The 23940-nt window shown below is 44.0% G+C and overlaps 2 protein-coding genes across 3 annotated transcripts in view; one reads left to right on the forward strand and one right to left on the reverse strand.

Moving 5' to 3' along the window:
* RYR3 (ryanodine receptor 3) overlaps positions 1-17341 on the forward strand; it is a 693107-nt gene extending 675766 nt beyond the window's left edge. For both annotated transcript variants that reach the window (XM_033952387.1, XM_033952388.1), the window contains 4 exons: positions 2907-2971; positions 5841-5941; positions 11855-11906; positions 16930-17341. In XM_033952387.1, coding sequence (XP_033808278.1) covers positions 2907-2971; positions 5841-5941; positions 11855-11906; positions 16930-17025 — 314 coding nt within the window. In that variant the 3' untranslated portion in view covers positions 17026-17341. The remainder of the gene's footprint in view (positions 1-2906; positions 2972-5840; positions 5942-11854; positions 11907-16929) is intronic.
* A 152-nt stretch (positions 17342-17493) lies between these two features.
* Positions 17494-23940, reverse strand: part of AVEN (apoptosis and caspase activation inhibitor) — a 96997-nt gene continuing 90550 nt past the window's right edge. Inside the window, exon 6 of the mRNA XM_033952389.1 lies at positions 17494-22589. Coding sequence (XP_033808280.1) covers positions 22471-22589 — 119 coding nt within the window. The 3' untranslated portion in view covers positions 17494-22470. The remainder of the gene's footprint in view (positions 22590-23940) is intronic.

Below are 23940 nucleotides of genomic sequence, written 5' to 3' on the forward strand. Positions count from 1 at the left end.
TTTTCTGAGTTTTCCCTTTGTCAATAGTTATCGGGAAGGGACCTGTCATTCCGACATGTTTCGCCCGAAGGCTATATCAAGAAAAAGTCCCCCCTTCTGCTTTAGCTCCACACCATCCCGATCATTGGAAATTTTGTGACAAAGAGCATAACAGTACAAAGGACTGCTGTACACATTACTTATATAGGAGTATAGGACGGCATGGTTGCACTAACCAACTAATGCGTACACATTACTACTGCGCTAAAACGGGAGCCCTTAAAGCCACCTAAATAGGAGGTGGTAAGGGTTCTAGCAGTAATTTTTTAAATGGCCACACACTAATGTGAACATTAATGTACAGCATAAATTGGAAAAAAAAACCCACCTTTTTGACAGCCATGCTGAAAATGGCGGAAAAGGTCAATGTAAAGGCACTAAACCCATTTCTTAGTGCATAATGAGTAACATAGGACCCAATATTCAAAAGGATATAACCAGGCAGGAGAGGCTTCTGCTCTCTTAAACCATGCTGAGCATGTTGGTCACCAATATTCAGTGGCATTTAACTGGGCAGCACTGCTGAATATCACCTCTAAGCAGCCATGTTAACACCGGGCCGTGGAGAGATGGTCCAGGGGCGGAGCAGGGGAAGAGCCGGGGGTTATGTAGGTACCATCAATATTCGTAGTCAGGTGCCTGCATACCAGTTAAGACTGCACAGTCCATCCAGCCTTCCCAACTAGGCAGGAAGAGCTGCACCCGCCACTCTGTGCAGGCTACACTCCTTCATGATTAAACACTGGTATCACAAACAGAGCAGTAGGTAATTTGCCACCATGCCAGCCCCATATACACTTTTACTTTGGAAATTAATGAGGATCCCATGGGTGGAGATATACACGCAATCTGAAAATGACCCTTATAGCAGATCTGCCTACTTTGCATCATCATTTTAGATGGTATAAGTATACAAATATGGTATTAGTCAAACAGCAAGCCAATATCCGCTATAATAAAACCTGTGGAGGGACATAATTGAAAGGGACGTCTAAGTCCGTTTTCGTCTAAGTCACAAGTCGTCCAAAGTAAAAAACAGCCTAGGACACATTTTTGAAAAATACATCCAAAATTTTTTTTTGTTTAGAAAATCGTCTAACTATACATCCTGCCAATCTGATTGTCCAAGTCACTAAATCGTCCATCTTTATACTACATTTTCATTCAACTTTTTGTCCAAGTCAAAAATGCCTAGAACAAGCCCTGTTGGACGTGGGAGGGGTCTGCAAAGTGATATACTGAACACCCAGACATGCCACCTAAATAGTGGGTTACCTTACAGGGCACTGCTGTGAACTTCATCAAAAGGATGCCATGTCTTATCTTCACTACAGCTCCCTTATAGGTCATGGTGAGACCCCCAAACCACCTCCAGAATCCCCTAGACCCACTTATCTACCACCCCAATAGCTCTTATGTCTGCAGGAGCCACTTATATACCAGTAAAAAAGGGTTTTGGGGTGTATAGGGAAGTGCGCATGTTTAAGTATCAAGGCACTGATTACAGGGGCTTATGGGCATGGGTCCTCTCTATAGGTACCTAACAAACCCCCCCTCCCACCCACCCCCGATGACTTAAGCTGCTTCTGTGCTGGACGACTAGGCTTTCCTATGCCAGGTGGCCAGGTGATGACGGTCTGGAGGCTGAATTTTAAAGGTGTGATTAATATTTTTATGGGGGTGGGGGGATCGGTGATCACTGGGGTAGTGTTTGGGGGTCTGTTTTATATGTTTGCAGTGCTTTTCTGGTGACTTTAGATAGGTTTTTGTGACTTAGACCATGTTTTAAGTCACAACGTCCAAGTTCCGTCGATCGTGGGCTGTATAACTTTCGGTTATACATGCTGTACGACTAAGTCTAAGCCAGCCCACGTCCCGTCCAACTCCCGCCCTTGACACTCCTCCCAAAATGCCCCGTTTAGCTTTGGTTGTTTAGCGGCACTTTGTAGGCCTAGGTCGTTTAGAAATATGTCCAAAACCCGTTTTTATTATCCGCACTTGGATGTATTTGGGAAATGTTCATCCAAGTGCCGACTTAGGCCGGTTTTTGGACGTTTTTCTCTTTCGATTATGAGCCCCTTAGCATGCATGCGCACTTCAATCTCCGTGTTCCATGCCTCCTTGGTGGTGTGCCGCGCATGCGCAGCGCCTGCCTCAGCTGATTTCCTGCCCCGATCTCTGATGCTGGCTCACTTCTGAATACGCTGCTGTTGCTGGGATGCCTCTTCTTCTCACCCCCAGACCAGCAGTGGCAGCATCCATGGTTTCATCAAGCAGCCGCGGAGTATTTGCTAGGCCGACCCACTTCAATAATGCGAGGTGGGCCGGGCTAGCAGATGCTGGACAGGGGGAGTAGGGAAGGGAGAAGGGGTACTGCTGGACAGTGGGGGAGGTAAAAGGAAAGGAAAAGGGCTAATGCTGGACATGGGGGAGGTAAAAGGAAGGGAGAAGGGCTACTGCTGGACAGGGGGAGCAGGGAAGGGATGCTGCTGAACAGGGGGAGGTTAAAGGAAGGGACAGGGTGCTGCTGGACAGGGTGCTGCTGGACAGGGGGAGCAGGGAACGGGTACTGCTGGACACGGGGGAGGTAAAAGGATGGGAGAAGCGCTACTGCTGGACAGGGGGAGCAGGAAGCAAAGAAAGAAAGAAAGGCCTCAGCGCCCCATTGTGCTAAAAGTTTACACATCTATTCTAGCACCTGTTAATGTAACGGGCTTAAACACCAGTTTAAATATAATCATGAATCATGCAGGCTACTGGGCAGGTATGTTGAATGTCAGTTAGATACCCTGCTGAAAATATCACCTATAGACTCAAGGAAACTTCCTAGACACATGGCTAATTGCATTTGTCCTTTAAAACACTAGGTCTAATTATTGACGCTTTTGGAGAACTTAGAGACCAACAGGAACAAGTCAGAGAAGATATGGAGGTAAATTTTGCAATTGCATTTTTTATATCTTTAGAATATATTTAATTTAATGTCCAAATTCTACTTTTTTGTCATTGTTTCCAAAAAGGAAATCTGTTTTTATATTTAAGTTTTGGATTATTCCAAAGAGACATTCAAAGTTCTGAAAATGGAATAACATCTGCTAATTTATCAAGGTGATTGACAGCTGTTTGGGTTGCCTGAAATAAGATGAACGTAAGACTTTTGGGGAGGTACATTGGGCCTGATTCTGAAAAGGTCACTGCAGGTGCCTAGATTGTGCCTATCAGCGCTTAATTTAATAGTTTTCAGTAGAATCTCAGTTATCTGGCACCCATGGGGATTGGTGGATGCCGGATAACTTTTTCTGGTTGCCTGAGAGTTACTATACAATACAGTACTGTATAAGGAGCGTCTGCCAGATCTCAGTTTCCCTCCCTCCCACCCCGAAGCACAGTATTGTATTATTGCTGGAATTTACAAGCACTAATGGTAGGACTTTAAATAAGAGTCTTGTGCTATATTTACATCTCCCAATTATTTACATAGTCACCCATTTACATCTGCCATAGAGCAAGCATAATAGTGCCACCTAAATTTAGACACCTGTGCGCTGATATTCAAAGCAATGTAACCAGTCAGAAATGGCCAATTAAATTGTCAAGGTGATCACATAAATAGGACTGCATAAAGGTCATCCCTATCTTTATGCATTGACCCATTTCCAGTTAAATGCTAAATATTGCACTTAACCAGCTATGATATAACTGGCTCTGCAAATCCAGAAATTCAGTGCCAAAGCCCAAGCTCAATTGATTTCAAGTGTAAAAACCCACTTAGAAGAATGTCACAATAGAAGAAATCCAAAAATTATTCAAGGAGAAAGTGAAGATAGCACTTTAAGAAAAAATTTATCCGTTGCAAGTACTATTCAATCTAAGCTGGGTGGACAGAGAGGTTTTCTGGAGTCCGCAGAGCTTGCAAATCCCTCATTATTGAATATGTGATAGTGAAGCAGTACCCTCCCGCTGGCAGAACCATAGGTGGAGAATTTCTGCTCAGCTTAGAGGGAACAGTGATTAACAGTCAATTTAGGGATGCTATCATAAATTGTTTAGCAAACAACTTAGTGAAACTTTCATAATATATGAACGTTGATGCTGAACCAATATTGGCTTTTTAGTATACTAGGGCTTACTGCAAATAGTTATCCATAGTTTGTAAACTTAAATAAGGATGAAGTTGATTGGGAGAGAACTACCGTATTTTCGCGGATATAACGCGCGCGTTATACGTGTTTTTACCTACCACGCATACCCCTCGCGCGTTATACGCGTGAGCGCGGTATACAAAAGTTTTTCCACATAGTTCCCACCCCGCCCGACGTCCGATTCACCCCCCCCAGCAGGACCGCTCGCACCCCCACCCCGAACGACCCGCTCGCACGCGCTCCCACCCGCACCCGCGATCGGAGCAAGAGGGAGCCCAAGCCCTCTTGCCCGGCCGACTCCCCGACAATATCGGGCCAGGAGGGAGCCCAAACCCTCCTGGCCACGGCGACCCCCTACCCCCACCCCGCACTACATTACGGGCAGGAGGGATCCCAGGCCCTCCTGCCCTCGACGCAAACCCCCCTCCCTCCCTCCAACGACCGCCCCCCCCAAGAACCTCGGACCGCCCCCCCAGCCGACCCGCGACCCCCCTGGCCGACCCCCACGACACCCCCACCCCCCTTCCCCGTACCTTTGCTAGTTGGCCGGACAGACGGGAGCCAAACCCGCCTGTCCGGCAGGCAGCCAACGACGGAATGAGGCCGGATTGGCCCATCCGTCCCAAAGCTCCGCCTACTGGTGGGGCCTAAGGCGCGTGGGCCAATCAGAATAGGCCCTGGAGCCTTAGGTCCCACCTGGGGGCGTGGCCTGAGGCACATGGGCCCAACCCGACCATGTGCCTCAGGCCGCGCCCCCAGGTGGGACCTAAGGCTCCAGGGCCTATTCTGATTGGCCCACGCGCCTTAGGCCCCACCAGTAGGCGGAGCTTTGGGACGGATGGGCCAATCCGGCCTCATTCCGTCGTTGGCTGCCTGCTGGACAGGCGGGTTTGGCTCCCGTCTGTCCGGCCAACTAGCAAAGGTACGGGGAAGGGGGGCGGGGGCGTCGTGGGGGTCGGCCAGGGGGGTCGCGGGTCGGCTGGGGGGGCGGTCGGAGGTTCTTGGGGGGGGCGGTCGTTGAAGGGAGGGAGGGGGGTTTGCGTCGAGGGCAGGAGGGCCTGGGATCCCTCCTGCCCGTAATGTAGTGCGGGGTGGGGGTAGGGGGTCGCCGTGGCCAGGAGGGTTTGGGCTCCCTCTTGGCCCGATATTGTCGGGGAGTCGGCGGTCCTTCGGGGTGGGGGTGCGAGTGGTCCTGCCGGGGGGGGGGGCAGGGCAGGGCGGGTAAACGGAGAGTCGGGACAGCGCACGGAGAGTCGGGGAGGGCGAAAGGAGAGTCGGGGTGGCCAGAGGAGAGTCGGGGCGGGCGAAAGGAGAATCGGGGTGGCCAGAGGAGAGTCGGGGCGGGCGAAAGCAGAGTCGGGGTGGCCAGAGGAGAGTCGGGGCGGGCGAAAGGACAGTCGTGCAGCATGCGCGTTATACCAGTGAGCGCGGTATACAAAAGTTTTTATACATAATATTGTGGTTTCTGCGCGCTATACCCGTGTGCGCGTTTTACACGGGTGCGCGTTATATCCGCGAAAATACGGTAATGTTGTAACTTTATACTAGAAATAGCAAACATTCATAATGTTTTTTCATCCTTTCAACAGGATGTTCATTTTCAAACTGAATCAATGGAAATTATTTTCTGCATACTGATTGTCATTTTCTCTCTTCCAGACCAAGTGTTTCATTTGTGGAATTGGCAATGACTATTTTGATAGAACCCCTCATGGTTTTGAAACACATACTTTGCAAGAGCACAACTTGGCTAACTATCTGTAAGTATAAGCAATGGTGTTTATTTAACACAGAAGGAAGACTCAGGAAGATTGCTAATTTCTGGGTTTTTTTCAGGATGCACAGATTTCCAAATGAGCTGACTCAAAGTTAGAATGCTGGCTAGAGTGTCTGGACATTTTTCAGAGTTTAGCCCTCTATAGCTCTCCGATTCTCCTCCTTTCCAGTGCAGAGACTGTAGTAGAATCTAGCTGTAGTCACAGAAAGGGAGGGGGTAAATTGAAGGGGTGCTAGGGAAGACTGAGCTCTGCACAGGCTTTGCAGAGAACCAGTAGAACCAGTGAGTGTTCAAGGAGGAAGGATAGTTATTGAGAAGGTATAGGAATATGAGAGGAATGGAAAAAAAAATTAAATGGGATAGTGGTGTTGGAGGCTGAGAGAAAAGGACTGGTAGAAAATTCTAGAACTTTATATGATGGTGGACAGATCTGGTTAGTTGGGGGAGGGAGCAACAGACAGCAGTTTAGCACCAAAAGGGGCAGCTCTGGCCACATTGTTGGGCAGACTGGATGGACCTTGAGGGTCTTTTTGTGCCACATAGAGAGAGAGTGTGTGTTGCAGCAGGAAAACTCTGTCATTGCTGTATAATATAGTAAAACAAACTGGCTTCAATAGAAGAAAAGGAGTGATTGAGAAGTGACCCAATTAGGCTTGAAAAACTGCTCAGAAATATGAAACTCTGAAGGGAAGGCTGTTAAACCTCCCTTGGAGAAGAGTTCACCTTCCAATCACTGCAAACTTAACAAGTTTATGGGCACACTCAAACACTCCAAAGATGTTTGAAAAGACGAGGTTTTAAAGTTTTTCTGTTTTATGCAAGAAATGTCTTCATTTGGTAAAAGTTAAAACTGCCACCACTGAGTTACTTAGCTCTGTTTATTGTCTTTGGGGGTCCCAACGTGGCCCCGTTTCGAATTCTGCTTCAGGAGACCCGATGTAGATGAAAATCAGAGAGTAACAAATGTGGACATGTGTGAATCTACAGTTCTTCATTAGCTAAATACTTTTACTGGTCGTGATGTTCAGTTGTATCTGGAGACTGACATGTAACATTGCCAGGGAAATTTGAGTTTGTTATATGTCAGTCTCCAGAGCCGTGATACAACTGAACATCACGACCAGTAAAAGTATTTAGCTAATGAAGAACTGTAGATTCACACATGTCCACATTTGTTACTCTCTGATTTTCATCTACATCGGGTCTCCTGAAGCAGGATTCGAAACGGGGCCACGTTGGGACCCCCAAAGACAATAAACAGAGCTAAGTATCTCAGTGGTGGCAGTTTTAACTTTTACCAAATGAAGACATTTCTTGCATAAAACAGAAAAACTTTGAAACCTCGTCTTTTCAAACATCTTTGGAGTGTTTGAGTGTGCCCATAAACTTGTTAAGTTTGCAGTGATTGGAAGGTGAACTCTTCTCCAAGGGAGGTTTAACAGCCTTCCCTTCAGAGTTTCATATTTCTGAGCAGTTTTTCAAGCCTAATTGGGTCACTTCTCAATCACTCCTTTTCTTCTATTGAAGCCAGTTTGTTTTACTATATCCAATCCTCTTTCTGGTTTCCATTTTGTTTGTTACACTTCACCCTGTACCTTGCATCTTTGAAAATAAAATTGCTGTATAATAGGCAGGCAAGTGCCCATGAGCGGTACCTGGAGTAATTCGTAAAATTCCCCAGAAAACCTCTCTGGTATGGGGGCCATACACAATTTCAGGGATTTGATGGCTCTCTGCATTTCCTTTTATTTCCTAGTTGCTTTGATTGTTTAATTGTATTTTATGTTCCCTACCCTTTTTAATTTTTATGTTTACTTATTTTAAACTTTTATTGTAAACCGCTTAGTTTTACCCTTGGTTTTATATTTGCGGTATATTAAATAAATTGAACTTGGACTTGAACTTTAGCTGCTAGAGGTTGGTTCAAGAACGAGCCTCCAGTGACACCTTAGTGCTCTAGATCAGGGCTACCCAAGTCCGGTCCTCGAGATCTACTGGCAGGCCAGGTTTTCAGGATATCCACAATGCATATGCATGAGAGAGATTTGCCTGCACTGCCTTCTTGGTATGCAAATCTCTCTCTCATGAATATGCATTGTGGATATCCTGAAAAACCTGGCCTGCCAGTAGATCTCGAGGACCGGACTTGGGCAGCCCTGCTCTAGATGATCCCCTAAAGATTTTGAAAGTAATCCACCAAGATCTGTGCTATCTCTTTACTTTTATTTGTAATCTCTCTCCGTGAGTTTTGCAATTCTGAAATCGTTCTCGACCCCCCCCATGTAAAATTGACACTTCCTATACAAAAGCACCAAAGAAAGCTAGACATCATTTTCTTTTGTTCCTTCCATTTACTAAGCTTTTTTCATATGTAAAAGGTCATTAATTTACACCTCATATACATTACCTGTAAATCTCTCTCATTTGAACAGCCCAACTTTAGCATCTCCAGTCTGTACCAAGGTGGACATCATATGCCCAGTTACCTGGTTCTCAAATTTGGATTGCTCTGATCACTAGGCTACTTCATTCAAAACATGTGCTTACACAGTCACTATGCACACAAACAACCTGTTACTGATGCTGCAGTTAGAAGTAGAATTTGCAGATTTGCAGATTTCCATATCAAGTTTCAAGTTTATTAAAATTTTGATATAAACGCAGTATCAAATATATTCAATGCGTATAACAATAATAAACTGAGGGGACAAATAAAACCATTTAAAACAATGAACATACAATCATATCCATAATTAATTAATGATACATAAGGTAGGGAGGGATAAACTACAATTGTTAAAAAAAAAAAAAGGATTTAGAAAAACATTTAGGGAAGGACAACATCTGGCGGGTTATTAGAAATTTTAAAATAAGACTTTGTCTAAAAAGAAAATTATCTAATCTGAGACTGATATGCATCCTTGAATAGGTAACTTTTTAGTTTGCTTTTAAATTTTTCTAAAGAGCTTTCAGCGCGTAAATAGATTGGTAGCTTGTTCCAAAGCTGGGGTCCCAAGATAGGCACCAGAATAACTACAATATTTTCTATTACTTTCAATGACGGAATGGTCAGTAAATGCTGATCTGTTGATCTTAGAGATCTAGCTGGGGAATATGGTATTAAATATCGATGTAAGAATGGTGGAGTATTAGTTTGCTGAATTTTGAATGTTAACAATGCAATTTTAAATATTATTCTGTGTGAGATAGGTAACCAGTGTGCGTTTTGCAAAAGGGGAGTAACATGATCGTATTTTTTGGAATTAGTAATAATTTTTATTGCTGTGATTTGAATGATTTGTAACCTTCTTATTTCTTTCTGTGTAATTTCTTTCTGTGTGATATAATGTATTACAGTAATCCAGCCTGCAAATAACCAAAGAGTGAATTAGGACATTGAGAGCTTTGGGTTCTAAGATTTTGGCTAGGGATCCAATGAGGTGTAGTTTATAGAAATAGTTTTTAACTACAGAATTGATCTGAAGAGATGAGTTGTGGAGAAGGTCATAACTAGGAGGGTTGAGGCAGGTTAGGGTAGAGTGAAATTTGACTTGGGGAGAGGATAATAAAAGAGGTAAGTAAATGTGTATCTGTGATAGATGTACTGAGTAGGGGGCTATGACTCCTACTCAACAGAAATTGACCACCAAAAAGACTTGTACAAGTATGAGTAAATTTTCTTGATTAAGCAGATTAAACAATTACAAATTGTATGCAGCTAATATAGTTGTTCAAGGGGGGGGGGGGATGAATAGACACTGGGTCCAGTGGTGGTGTGGTCTTCAGAGCAGAAGTATGGCCCTCTTTTGGCAGCTCAACCCCACAATGCCCACGCCCTCCTTCACTCTGCCATGTAACAGTAGGCACCTCCCCTGGGCCTACTGAGGTACTTAGTGGTCCAGTGGGGGAGGGGGGATCTTTGTGGCAGGAACACAGCCCTCATGCTCCTGCCTCCTCACAGCTGCCTTCTAAAATGGCTGCTATGACCTTTTGCTGCTGCTCGCGGCATTTCCTGTAGTACTGCAAGCTGTCATAAGAGGTCATGGCAGTTATTTTAGAAGGCAGCCGCGAGGAGGAAGGAGTGAGAGGGCTCCTGTCACGAAGACCCTCGCTGGATCACCAGGTACTTCGGCAGTTTTGGGGGCCTATCTATATATGGGAGAAGAGCCATAGCCACATGGGAGAAGAGCCGCATGTGGCTTTCAAGCAGCAGGTTGCCAACCCATGCCCTAGATAGAGGCCCACAAAAAATGGAACCCCCATACATAGTTCCAAACTACTTTGCAACTGTTTAAACATTTCATATGACATTTGAACATACATTAGTATAATGGGGTGGGGGTTCTTAGTTTATTCATAATTTGTGTTCAAAATATCCTCCTGCAATCATTCATAAATTCACAAAGTCTTTGTCGCAACTTTGTCGCAACTGAGCTTTTATCTCAGTGAATTCTGGGGTTGAATTAAGTACTCAACTGCTTTGTGAACTCAAAGCACTGAAGCTTCCTTTTGAAAAATAAAGTACCGTACTCAGAAATGTTTCAAATTTCAGGCAGAAGTTTCTGCTGCAGTAGGACATTTTGTGATTATTTGGAAAAAATGTTGGGGGTCCATTTTTTATTGGGCCCTATATAGTGTTAATGTGGCCCTGGCCATATAAAAACCTGGTAATGCTCCTAACGTCAATTCTCCACTTAGCCAAATGTGAAAAACTACTAGAGATATTCTGATAAGTGAAACTACTAATTGGCTCCAGCTGTATTAAAAGCCCCTTGTAAGAAAGTAGACCAATCAAAGGGTGGCTTGTTTGGTGGTTTTTTTTTACTTGACTTTTAACATGCATTTTCCAGGGCTAATTTTACTCCCCTATTTAAAGTGGAATTTAGTCCTGCTAAAAATTAAATAACAAAAATTGGCATGCTTTCCATGCACATGTATGGGAAAGATCTGCATTCAGAAGTACTTCCAATGCAAAATAGTGTGTACTAACTAAGCATTTTTTGTTTTGCTTCATCTATTAGTGCAGATTTTTTATACCAGCTCTAGATGTGAAGGGGCCAATGTTTAGTCCATACCAAGTGCAGGACAAGGGGAGGGGGATTGCCATGGGTGCAGGAAACTTGGGGCTAGAGTGGTCGTAGGTCTGCGGTCTGCCTGTGCATGGCCATTGGCTCTGCTGGCCCCTGCCCCCTCTGGCATCAACTTCCTGAGGGAATATGCAGAGCCGATGGCTGTGCACAGGCAGACCGCAGACCTGCAACTGCTTCAGCACCCCCGAACTGCCTAGAGGAGGGGGGCACTCCAGCCAGAGGAGGTGGTGCTCCACCCGAGGTTTCCGCCCCGCTAGGTGCACCACTAGTTCAGCCCATAGCTGTCAGCATTTTTTTTACAATAGTGACCTCCACAGGCTGATTATATCAGGATATTCAGTGCTGGACCTTATCTGGGTAATCACCAACTTCCCCAGCAATATTCAGAGCCAGTACCTGGATAACTAACCAGACAAGTTAGGACTGCTTTTTTGTGATCCTACTTGTCTGTTTAATTATTTGGGTACCAGATGAATGTTTATGGCTAAATTAGTTTGCATAATATGAATTTGTTCTGCTAAAAGATGTCTTTTGAGTGAATTTTAAAGATGAGGTTAGTCATGTCAACTCCTTGTATTAGATCAGGTTGACATCACTTTTGTAACTTGAATTACAATGTTGAAACACAAGATGCTGTTCTCCTCTGTTCAAAGAACTACTGTAGATGAAATCACAATCCTGACCTTTCTGTTTCAGCATTGACAGCCGGCATTCCCATAACTCTGCCAAAATGGAATGGGGTTGTCATGTATCTGAACCTACGGTATATTCTGTTTCTAGCTAACATCTCTCTCTGCTTATTCCAGGTTCTTTTTAATGTATCTCATTAATAAGGATGAGACAGAACACACTGGACAGGTGAGTGAGAAATGCAGGGAACGTAATCTCAGTACAGTGATCTGTTGTCTGATCTCAGCTTCCCTTAGATTTCTCTGAGCACACAGACAGAAGGAAGTGGTTACACATGCATGATTAGCTTTGCTTTGATAACCTTGGAATTAGAACTGATTGTAAGAATCTCTTTGCTCACAAAACTGAAGGAAGCTCCTTTCCCTCCAGTTCACACCACATTCTCTTCTCCCTCCCAAAATGCACTCTGAATCCATTCTCACCCTCCATTGCTCATTCCCACTCTTTACATCTGCCCCTAGTACTATCCTTCTAGCCCCAAGCTCCAACCTGCTTCTCTCATCTGCCTTCAGTCTGGAACTCTACTTCTACATCCATCCCTTAACATCTGCCATGTCTCCCCTCCTCAGCCCCTGTGTTAGCTTCCAGCCCTAGTATAAGACCTTTTCTCCAGCCCTACTAGTATGAGCACCTTCTGTCGGCATCAGACCCCCTTTTGCCATCCCCAGCTGTGTACAGTGGTGCCTCACACAACGAACTTAATTGGTTCCAGGAGCAAGTTTGTTATGTGAAACGTTCGTTATGTGAAACACGTTTTCCCATAGGAATACATGTAAAAAAAAATAATTCGTTCTGCAGCATAAAATATGCTAAGATGACATAAAAAAGATAAATTTTTTGTTATTATTTTTATTTAGATACATCTAAAAACATACATCTCCCTGTCCTTTTACTTCCACTATCTTCCTATCCCATCTCTATTCCCTTTTGTCCCTCTCCCCATGATCAATCATCTCACCACCTCTCTCTGCCCTCACCCTCAGGGTTCAAGATTGCTTCCACTCTTTTTCCTGTTGTTCTCTCTGCCTGTCACCCTATGATTTAGCATCCCTTCTGCCCTTGTCCAATATTTCCCCTTCTCTCCCTCCCTCTCATCCCCTGATCCAACATGTGCTTTCAGCGGCCTTCTCCCCCCTTAAGCGTCTTTTCTTCTCCACTCCACCTTTCCTCCCTCCCTGCCTCCACCTTTGTGGCGCTTTTGCACCCGACCGACAACAGAACAGGCCCGGTCGGACAAATCTCCCTGTCCTGTAGCCGCGAATCTAAATTACCTTCTTACAGCAGCTGGATTATTGAAGCTGCTGTAAGAGGTAATTTAGATTCGCGGCTACAGGGCAGGGAGGTTTGTCGGCCGGGCCTGTTGTCGGTCGATCGGGGGACCTGACCAGCTGTGCACATTCTTCGGGGCGGACCGCCCCCTCCCCCCTCTTTCGTTCGCCATTGCCTTCTTCCTACCTGCCCTGCCGCAGCCGCACACAGCCGAACGGAAGTCTTCCTGATGTCAGCGCTGACGTCGGAGGAAGGGAGGGCTTTGCTTAAGCCCTCCCTCCGACGTCAGCGCTGACATCGGGAAGATTTCCGTTCGGCTGTGTGCTGCGACAGGGCAGGTAAGGAGAAGGAGACTACCCTCGCGGCTCGACCAACCCCGCTGCGATCCAACCCCGCAGGAACCCCGGACTTCGTTGTGTGAAACGAAGTCCGTTGTACGAATCAAGACATAAAGTTCGTTGTGCGCAGCGTTCGCTGTGCGAGGCGTTCGCTGTGCGAGGCACCACTGTATTATCTCCTACTTCTCTTCTGTTATCCCCAGCCCTCATATCAACTCACTGCCCTCTTCTCCCACCCCCAGGCCCTATGTCAGTCCCAAGCATTAGCTGTAGGGCAATAGTGTGGGACTCCCAGGATAGTAGCCCAGTATCTCTGCCCACATGGAAACAGGAAGCCACATCAGAGGAAAGGCTCTAGTGAAGTCCACAGGTAGTGACTGAAGTCCTGCTGCTGCCAGCAATCTTTAACAATTTAAAGGTATACATAGGAGGGAGTTGTTGAGAGAAAAACATACCAAATTGCAGGCACAGAAAGAAGGAAGTGGAGGTTACCAGACTGTGGAGGTGAGGGTGGGGGGGACTTAGTAGGCCTTAGGTTTAGAAACAGGTAGACTCTGCATTTTATTAGGCTTGCTTAATGGTAGCTAAACCCCTTCTGCAAAGCATTTGACCAGCTCCAAGATTTTGTAGATCACTTCTTATTTTGTCTATTCCCACAAGGGTGTCCGCTCTGTTGTGCAGCTTTGTTATAATCTATAACAAGGCAAACTTTCCCTTCTAATCCTTGCGTAACACTGACAAAAAAATTGTTGAACAGAATTTACCCAGGACCAGATTTTGAGGTAGTTTACCACTCAAACATTCTAATCTCTTTCACCTGCCAGTTAAACCATTTTTAATCCACTTTATCACCTTGTGTCCCAACCCAGGCTTCTAAGTTTAATCATGGCCTCTTACAAAGAACTGGATCAAAGAGTTGGCTGAATTTGAGATATACATCAGCATATGCCCTTGATCTAGTGCTCTAGTCTCAAAGTTGAAAAAATCATTTTAATCCACTTTATCACCTTGTGTCCCAACCCAGGCTTCTAAGTTTAATCATGGCCTCTTACAAAGAACTGGATCAAAGAGTTGGCTGAATTTGAGTTATACATCAGCATATGCCCTTGATCTAGTGCTCTAGTCTCAAAGTTGAAAAAATCAATCAGAATTGCATAGCACAGTCTGCCTCTGATTAAATCATGTTGTCTTAAATCCTCCAATTCACTGGATTGTAGGTCATTCACTATCCTTTCCTTCATTAGTATCTCTATTGCTTTTCACAGCACTAAGGTGAGATATAAGTAATTCCTCAACTCTGTTGCCCCTTTTGTTAACAGAAACCAAATCTACCCTTCTTTAATCCCATGAAATCTCTATTGCCTCTAGTGATCTATTAAACATATCTTTCAATAGACCCTCTAGAACAGTGGTCTCAAACTCAAACCCTTTGCAGGACCACATTTTGGATTTGTAGGTACTTGAAGGGCCTCAGAAAAAAATAGTTAATGTCTTATTAAATAAATGACGATTTTGCATGAGGTAAAACTCTTTATAGTTTATAAATCTTTCCTTTTGGCTAAGTCTTAATAATAATATTGTAATTTATAGCTAAAGAGATATGATCAAGAAACTGTTTTATTTTACTTTTGTGATTATGATAAACATACCGAGGGCCTCAAAATAGTACCGGGTAAGCCGTATGTGGCCCCCAGGCTGCGAGTGTGAGACCACTGCTCTAGAACATCTTTGAGATTTCCTCTGGACCCATGCCTTCGTCTACTTTCAGCTATACAAGTTGTTCACGGACTTCTTTTTTGTGAATGTTGTGATTAAAGAATGACACGGTGGATGTTACCCGCGGCTAGCCGCAGGTAACCCGCCAAAACAGTGGAGAGAGGAAAGGTGCTCACTGCAGGAACGGGGACAAGGCTATCCACCGCCCCGTGGAGCGGTGAATGGTCTTGTTCCCGTAGTTAAGGGAGGGAACGCGCACGGTCAATCTATCTATCTCCCTATCTTCCTCCCTCCCCCTTACCTTTGTAGCGCGTTTTAAGGTTTGAGACTTGTTGAAAGCTGCCGGAGTGTTCATGTAGTTGCGTGCATATGTGGGCGGAAGCTTCTCCTCTGATGCAACCGAAAGTTATGTCAGAGAAGCTTCTGCCCACACATGTTTGCGACTGCACGTACACTCCGGCAGCTTTCAATAAGTCGCTAACCTTAAAACACGCTGCAAAGGTAAGGGGGAGGGAAGGAGATGCACGGATTGTGTGAGGGGTGCCGAAGGGCAGTGAGGTGTTGAGAGAAGGGTGGATGCTACGGGGACGGGGCGGTGAAGAGGTTGGCGGGGACAGGGTGGTGAAGGAGTTCTTTTCAAAATTGTTTGAATTTGTATATTGTAAACCGCTTTTATCCTTTTTTGGGCTGTATATGCATAAAGTTTTAAATAAACAAACATAAGAAGTTGCAAAAAAACTTATGCGGTAAAGTTAACTGGACACCGGTCTGAATATCGGCCAGCTCCATTTACTTCTGAGTGATCACTGCAACCCCATTATTCAATGCCAGGAACTGTGCTTGCCATAGCATTGAATATCCAGGGTCAGCTCAGCCTGTAGCTATGAGTGGCTACTTACCTCCACATGCTGAAGATTAGGCAGACTGTGTCTTTGATAGGTGCCATCGACTCATATTTGAGTCCTAGCAACTTGATGATCATCATCAAGTTTTTGTGGCAGACTACAGAAGCAGAGTGCCAGACCTTTCTTCTGTGCGGTATAAATTCAAGGTTGTCACTGCTGAGTGTCACATCAAACATGATCCTCTGCTGCTGCCCAGATGACTGGTACATTGTCAGTCTGACATCGCCACTGAAACCTGTCCACCTTGGGAAGCCCTCCTGGTAGTGAAACTACCGATGGCATAGCTTTCAGCTTCGCAGATGTGCACAAGTCTCAGTGGCACGACAAGCCCGTGTACCATGACAGGAGATTGTGTCTTTATCCTCTGTGATATGGTCTAATATCATATTTGACTGACTCAGCATATTTATTTCTCAATTTCTCTACTGGTTAGTTTTTGGTTACCTTGTATAATTTGTAAATTTCATTAAAAAAATAAAAAGAGAGAAGATAAATTAGAAAACATAAGAACATAAGAAATGCCTCTGCTGGGTCAGACCCGAGGTCCATCGTGCCCAGCAGTCCGCTCATGCGGTGGCCCAACGGGTCCAGGACCTGTGCCGTAATCTATCTATACCCCTCTATCCCCTTTTCCAGTAAGAATTTGTCTAATCCTTTCTTGAACCCCAGTACCGTACTCTGCCCAATTACGTCCTCTGGAAGCGCATGCCAGGTGTCCACCACACGTTGGGTAAAAAAGAACTATTATATTATTGGCTATGATTATGAGCTGGCCCTTTCTCTGCTGCATTATCAAGGCTAGTTAATATCCGACTCTTAGAACAAAATCACAATCCTTGGTTTGTGTCCTCAACCTCTCTCTCACTGATCTCCATAATAAAGAAATCTGAATCTACATCTTCTACCCTGAAGAAGTGCTCGACGTGAATTGTTTTTCTTCTTTGTGTTTTTCTTCTATGGTAGGAGTCATACGTCTGGAAAATGTACCAGGAAAGATGTTGGGACTTTTTCCCTGCTGGAGACTGCTTCCGCAAACAATATGAGGACCAGCTTGGATAAATACCTAACAGAGATGTACTCTCAAGACACAGTCAACAGACTCTGCAGATAATCTCCCCTTCCTAACAGATTTTCAGAGGCTATATGAAACACCTGCTGCTGAATCAAGGTTTTTCTCCAGTCATCCAGGAAAATGAGGGAGACCATGTGCAAAGTCTTCGCTATATAATGATGCAAATATACACAGAAAGAATCAGTGATGATACTGTTCACGAATCTCTGTGGTTGTCAATTAAAACTCAATGAACTAAACAGGGTTGTGCTTTTGGAGCACTGCTGAAAAATTTAGTATACGTTAAGTTGAATTAATCCACATGAACATTCAATTTAACAAAGTCAATTAACACTTTAAAAAGTTCTAGCAAGCAATTTTTTTTAAATTAAATCAAATGTGTGAAATGAACAGAATGAAATGACTACAAATCAGGAAAAAAAAAAATGAACAGTTGTCTTTTTTTTGCTCATACACATCCCTAAAACTAAATACAGTATTTCTCACGACACCATAATATTGAAAGGGGGCGTGAAGATGAGTATGAGATCTCCAAATGCATCCAGATACCCAAGGAGAAGCTGTAGGTATTTACAGTATCTAGCAGAACAATCAAGTGCCTTAAACATCTGCTGATATAGCTACGTAAGTTTTGTTTTTTTTAGTACGTTAGATGAATAATCTCATTACTAAACACTGTGTTGCTTTTCTGTCTTATTGTATGAACAAGAAGCTGTTCCAGAAAGTTCTTACACTGTTGGTTAGATGCTGTTACTGAGTAAAGTATGTTGCCAGTACATGACATGCCTAACTGAACATTGTTTTATGGTAGTTGAAAGTGCTATAGAGAAAGTTGCTACCTTAATGCATTTTCTCCAAATCAAATGAAGTGACCATTGCAATAATAAAAAAAAAAAAAATAACTTGTAAACCAAGCAGCAGTCTTGTCTTATTTGGTTATCTTATTTATGGTACAATAACAAAGCAATTATTACCTCATCTAACACGGTCTGTGAGTCAGGCTTAACACACTTTCAGCTCTTTGGACGTTTTTTAACCGATTTTATATCTATTGAGAAAAATAAGCTTTAGTACTTAAGCCTTTAGAATAACCCAGGATGAAGAAATTAGGTTTTAGTCTTTCTTTTTGCCCCACCAGACCAGTCTAGAACCTGTGGGTTCTGCCTGTTGACCAGTTAGTGAAGACAGAGGAAAAATACAGCCTTAGGAGGGGGGGGGGGGATTCATCAATGGACACTAACCATGCTGATGCTTAGCGCAGGGTGAATGCTAAGACACCTTTGATGAATTCCCCTCCTCAGTATTTGGAATGACAGAGCCATGGAGGTTTTCCATTTTGCTTGAGTTATTGTGCTAATAATACCCAACATAACATATCACTATTAGAGAAAACTGAATGTTGAACCTGAAGTGAGTTTATTGATAAAAGAGTGAAAAGAGCAATACTGTATTAAAGTTTAATAACTGGAGCTATATTAGGCAAGGCCTCTGGAATGGTATGGAGGGACTAAAGGAAAGAAAATTAGCAGGCGAGACCTAATTTCCCCTTCCTTAGCATCCTCACAAAATATAGTCCAGCACCTTTGGGCTGTATCAAGCAAATAAAACAAGTTCCCAAGATGGATGGCTGGGATTTCAAAATCTCTGCCCAAATAATTTCAGTTCCAAACACAGTATACAGTCATGCTCATGCTCCTACCTGGAGCCATCAATGATTTGTGGATGTAAGAAGGAATGATTATATCATTGGCTTGCAGCTACAAAGCTGAAATATTGCCTGCAATTCTGCCCATGAGGTCATAACTTTAGGTCACTTGCCTTTTGAAATTAAATATTACCTTAGCTACTGGGTACTGATTGTCTTAGAAAACTGCAGAGCGAAAAAGCAATCTGCCCAACTTTGGAAATACTATTAAGGTAGAATCTGAGGATACCACCTTTGAAAGCAGGGCTAGTTTTAGACATACTGTGGCCCAGGGCAAAAATTAAGGAGCGCCTGTCTTTCCAAGGCACTCCAGCTCTAGCTCAACAGAATTGTTCATTTCATGTAGGCTTCATCAGGGGCAGTTGTAACAATTCCACTGAAAATTCATGCATAATGAAGCCTACATGAAATGGGCGGTCCCATTGAGCTAGAGATGGGGCTATGCAAATTATGTGAGTGCCCCCCCTTCCCCCAGTTCACCGCCACAACCAACATCTTCAACGTGCTCCTCACGACTGCATCTTCTCCCTCTGATGTCACTTCCTATACATGGCACCTGGAAGTGATGTCAGCGGGAGCCGATGCAGTCACAAGGATCATGTTGACGTTGTTGCGCGCGGCAGGGAACAACTAGAGGTATGGGGAAGGGAAAGGGGGACACGCACAGTGGGTGGGGGGAGGACATAGGAAGGGGCAGAGAGGAGGAGGAGTGCTACAACTTCAATTTCCCTCTGTCATTTTCTATGCGCAGCACTTGGAAGTGATATCAGCAGGAGCCGATGCAGTCACAAGCATATTGAACTTATTACTCGTGGTGGTGAACAACTAGAGAGACGGGGGAAGGGAAGGAGCCACTCTAGCACTATCATTTGGATTATTATTTCCCTATGTGCACTTGGCATTAAATTTCATCTGCTATTTAAGATGCCCAGTCCTCTAGTCACCGAAGACATGAAAAGCCTGTTGGGTCCTCTTCGATATAAGGGGCCTCCACCAGATCTGGCCCCACCTAGAGATGAAGCAGCATCTCCTGCTACAGAGGACCCAGACAAGGAGAGTAAGGGCACTGAAAGAGAGCCCTCTCCAGCCCAGTCTTCCTCAGACTGTACCTCCCCATCTTGCACACGGCAGTTACTGGGGAGTGGGGAAGCCCCCAGCGCCAGCATGGCCATGATCCCCAAGGGTTTTATGTGGCCCTTAATCCTGCAAGTTCCAAACATCATATTGATGAATTCCGGAGGAAACCCCTGTCCAGGACATCCAGACAGTCCCTGCAGATACTCACAATCTCCTTTCTGGGATTTTGTGGCAGCACCACAGCTGCGCTTCACCAGGGATGCACTTGCACTGCTCCCCAACTCAAACTCTGTCCTCGCACCATCTGGGTACTAATACCCACTAAGGGACTAGAGGTGGCTAAGTCAGCGGCTCCCACCCCCATCCAGCACGTGGGACCACAGATGATCCTCAGATGGCCATCCATTGCAAACTTGGCATGAATCCAAAGTATCCTGACCTGAAGAGTCCATAACACCTACTTTCAAGCAAAATCATGGTGTTTTGAGGCAGATAGAGGCTTTTATTGTCAAATCAGGAAACTCAAGAAGGCCAGTGCAGCAGTGATTTTAGCACAAAAAATGGCCCAGGGGAGCTACACTGGGGTCCAAAAAGCTAGTGATTTGGGGATTTTAGAGGTGGGGAAACCTGATTCTAACTACAGAACCCCCCCCACCCCCAATTTTATCATACAAGCTGTTAGCCCAGGGGTGGACAACTCTGGTCCTCGAGGGTTGGAATCCAGTCAGGATTCAGGATTCCCCTAATGAATATGCATGCAAATAGATCTCATGTATATACATTGGGGAAATCCTGAAAACCCGACTGGATTCTGGCCCTCAAGGACTGGATTGCTCACCCCTGTGTTAGCCTGTTACTGTACCACACTATGTGCTCGGAGCTGTAAGTGCTGAAGCTGCAAACAGCTTACTGGGAAAACTTCTGCCTTAACAAGCCTGGAATCTGGATTGCTTGTGTCTTTGGACTGCCTCTTGGGCCCAATGAACTGGCCAGAGACCTCAACTTCCAGCGGACATCGCGCACGCAAATAGGGAGGAAGCAGTCAACAATCCTGGAAAAAACAAAATGGAGTCACTCAGCCTGCCCTCAAGGCCACTGTAGACGAACCTTGGGCAAGGGATCAGTCCATGAGTCCTCAAACATTTAGTCCAGGCTGTCCAAGTGCATGAACTGCAAGGCAGTCTGCCCCTTGGAAGCAGACCCTTGACCTCAGGGTTTGCACTCTCTGGATAAATTTAAATCGAACCTTAAGACCTTTTAATTTAAGGATGCATTCGATTTATGAATTTCTTTCCTTCTCTTTACCTCCTGCACAAACGGAATTCTCCCCTTCCCTAGTGTATTAACTTTAAATGTCTTTCTTTCCTATTCAAAATTGTAGTTCTTCCCTCTAACCCCTTGTAACCTAAAATAATTAACATAAATAATGTTATGTCTACCTGTCCGCCCTGTAAGTGCTAATATTTGTTTTCTATATTTTATAATTTTACTATTGTACACTGCCTAGAAGTTATTTTAGGCAGCATAACAAATTTTAAATGTGATGTTCCAAAATTGGGATCCTCTGAAGTACCAAAAAGTCTTACAAGCTGTCCACAAAAAAACCCAAAACAAGTAATTGAAAAATAAACACAAGAAGAAAAGTCTGGCTCCTACCATTTTGCTTGTAGAGAGATAACTGAGGAATTGGAGGACAGCCCAGAGGAATGGGAGGTGGAGCAAAAGAATGCTAATGAGGATCTCTACAAGAATTCTCTCAAGAAGGGATCGACTACCCACAGGTTCAGGAATAGAGTGTCTGTTGCACTAGAATGAACCATTATGACTCAATCTTTGTGTGGCAATCAAGAAAAAATTGGCTACAAATTATTTATTAAATACAATTTAAAACTCTATGTATAGTTCTGGCAGGGGTCTCAAAGTCTCTCCTTGAGGGCCGCAATCTAGTCAGGTTTTCAGGATTTCCCCAATGAATATGCATGAGATCTATGTGCATGCACTGCTTTCAATGCATATTCATTGGGGAAATCCTGAAAACCCGACTGGATTGCGGCCCTCAAGGAGGGACTTTGAGATCCCTGTGTAAGAGGGAGGGTGTAGGTTATGAAGGATCATATTCTAGAAAATAATTCTTGCCTGGTTCTTTAATCATCCACAGAGACTTGTAAATACTGTAGTCCTTTACTTTTGTGGTTCCTCATTTATGGACCCAGTTACCACTTGAGATTCTTGAGACTGGATGCTGTGAAGTTGGTATAATCACAACTCTTCAGAAAAGTTTTTGGCTTTCAGAGAAGGTGTGGCATTTTGATGCTTTTATAATGAGTTAAGCATGTGTTTACAGTATATGGCAGAATTGTAATTATTATTCATTGTTCCTTACTTGGAACATGTTTGTAAAGTACAAGCAGGTCACAAATTCAATAAATTAATGTCATCGTCTCTGTTACTCTTATGATATCTCAACCCTTTTAATCTTTATATAAATCTTAACTCATGATCATGCTAAATTTTTCTGGACTTTCGGACCCTGATTCTCCAAAGGATGATGCAGTTTACTGCGCTCTCAGGCAGTGCTCTGCTTTCTCAATCTTGCTTCTGCTTCGTTAATCTCAGATCCACAAGCTTAGAGAAATAAGAAAAATCACTCTTAAGCAATCATGCTGTCAAGCCAATCCTCTAGTTCCTCTTCGCTAACTTTAGAAACTGCAGTATGCTGCTCCTCTGATGCTCTGGTTCTGGATTCATTTGCCTCGACTTCAGGAGCAGCTACAGAAACAAGAAAGCATACTGAATAGTGGAAATAGAAATCATAAGAACATAAGAATAGCCATACTGGCTCGGACCAATGGTCCATCTAGCCCAGTATCCTGTTTCCACAGTGGTCAATGCAGGTCACAAGTACCTGGCAAAAACCCAAATAGTAGCAACATTTCATGCTACTGATCCCAGGGTAAATAACACAGAACAGCAGATGTAACTCTGGCTACCTTGTTAGGCAGACTAGATGGACAATACAAGTCTTTATCTGCCATCATTTACTATGTTACTATCCTCACTATTACCACAGGCCTTTTTTGCTGTGCATAAGTACAGCAGCCTAGTGTGATATAGATAGGGTTACCATATGGCTCCAGAAAAAAGAGTAACAACAACAATGTGGGGTGAAATAACTATTGCCAAAGATCATAAATAATTCATTAGTCAATACTGAAAAGAGTGATACGGCTGAGCTTTCATTCAAAATATAAGACTCATTTGTAGTGGGACCTCAGAAATTAATTCCCCAACTCACTATAGGGCAGCCTAAGCTGATCCATTCAGGGGATTAATTTATCAATCACCGGTCAATCACCACTCACCTACCTTAACCTTTTCCTATCGTAATAAATTTTATGTTACGCTGGTTCCAATCGTAATAATTTTAGCAAAGTTTTGTATTATTCACCGTTATCATTTACGGCTATTGTAAACATAATGTAAATAAGTCATAAGTCTGTAAATTCAAATATTTTGTGTTCCTGGCTCTTTATTAGTCCATACAGACTGTTTATCCACTGTCTATGTCTTCTTAGTCACAACATTTTTGGAATGTCCCGTCATCCAGGACACACGACAGGAAAAGGTTAATGCAAAATCTTATTGTGTTAAAACAATAAATATTATAAATATCATAAATATTCTGTAGTGCACAGGTGGCACTTTAGTTTTGCTACGGCGTTTTTTTCAGGCTGATGCCATTACAGGGCAGAAGTTATGGAGCACAAGTCCTAGTGAGGATGAATGCATAGTGACATGGGTCACATCAAGCTTTCTGCCAATTGGTCATTGGATGTTAAATGTGGTTGGAACATGTTCCGTTATAGTCATAAGAACATAAGAAGTTGCCTCCACTGGGTCAGACCAGAGGTCCATCCCACCCAGCGGTCCGCTCCTGCGGCGGCCCACCAGGTCCTTTGGCCTGTGAAGTGATTTGACCATTTTTATATCCTACCTCTGCTTCTATCTGTACCCCTCAATCCCTTTATCCTTTAGGAACCTATCCAAACCTTCCTTGAACCCCTGTACTGTGGTCTGGCCTATAACAACCTCTGGAAGAGCGTTCCATGCGTCCACCACC

The sequence above is a fragment of the Geotrypetes seraphini genome, chromosome 7 (genome assembly GCF_902459505.1).
Source record: "Geotrypetes seraphini chromosome 7, aGeoSer1.1, whole genome shotgun sequence".
Classification (NCBI taxonomy): domain Eukaryota; kingdom Metazoa; phylum Chordata; class Amphibia; order Gymnophiona; family Dermophiidae; genus Geotrypetes; species Geotrypetes seraphini.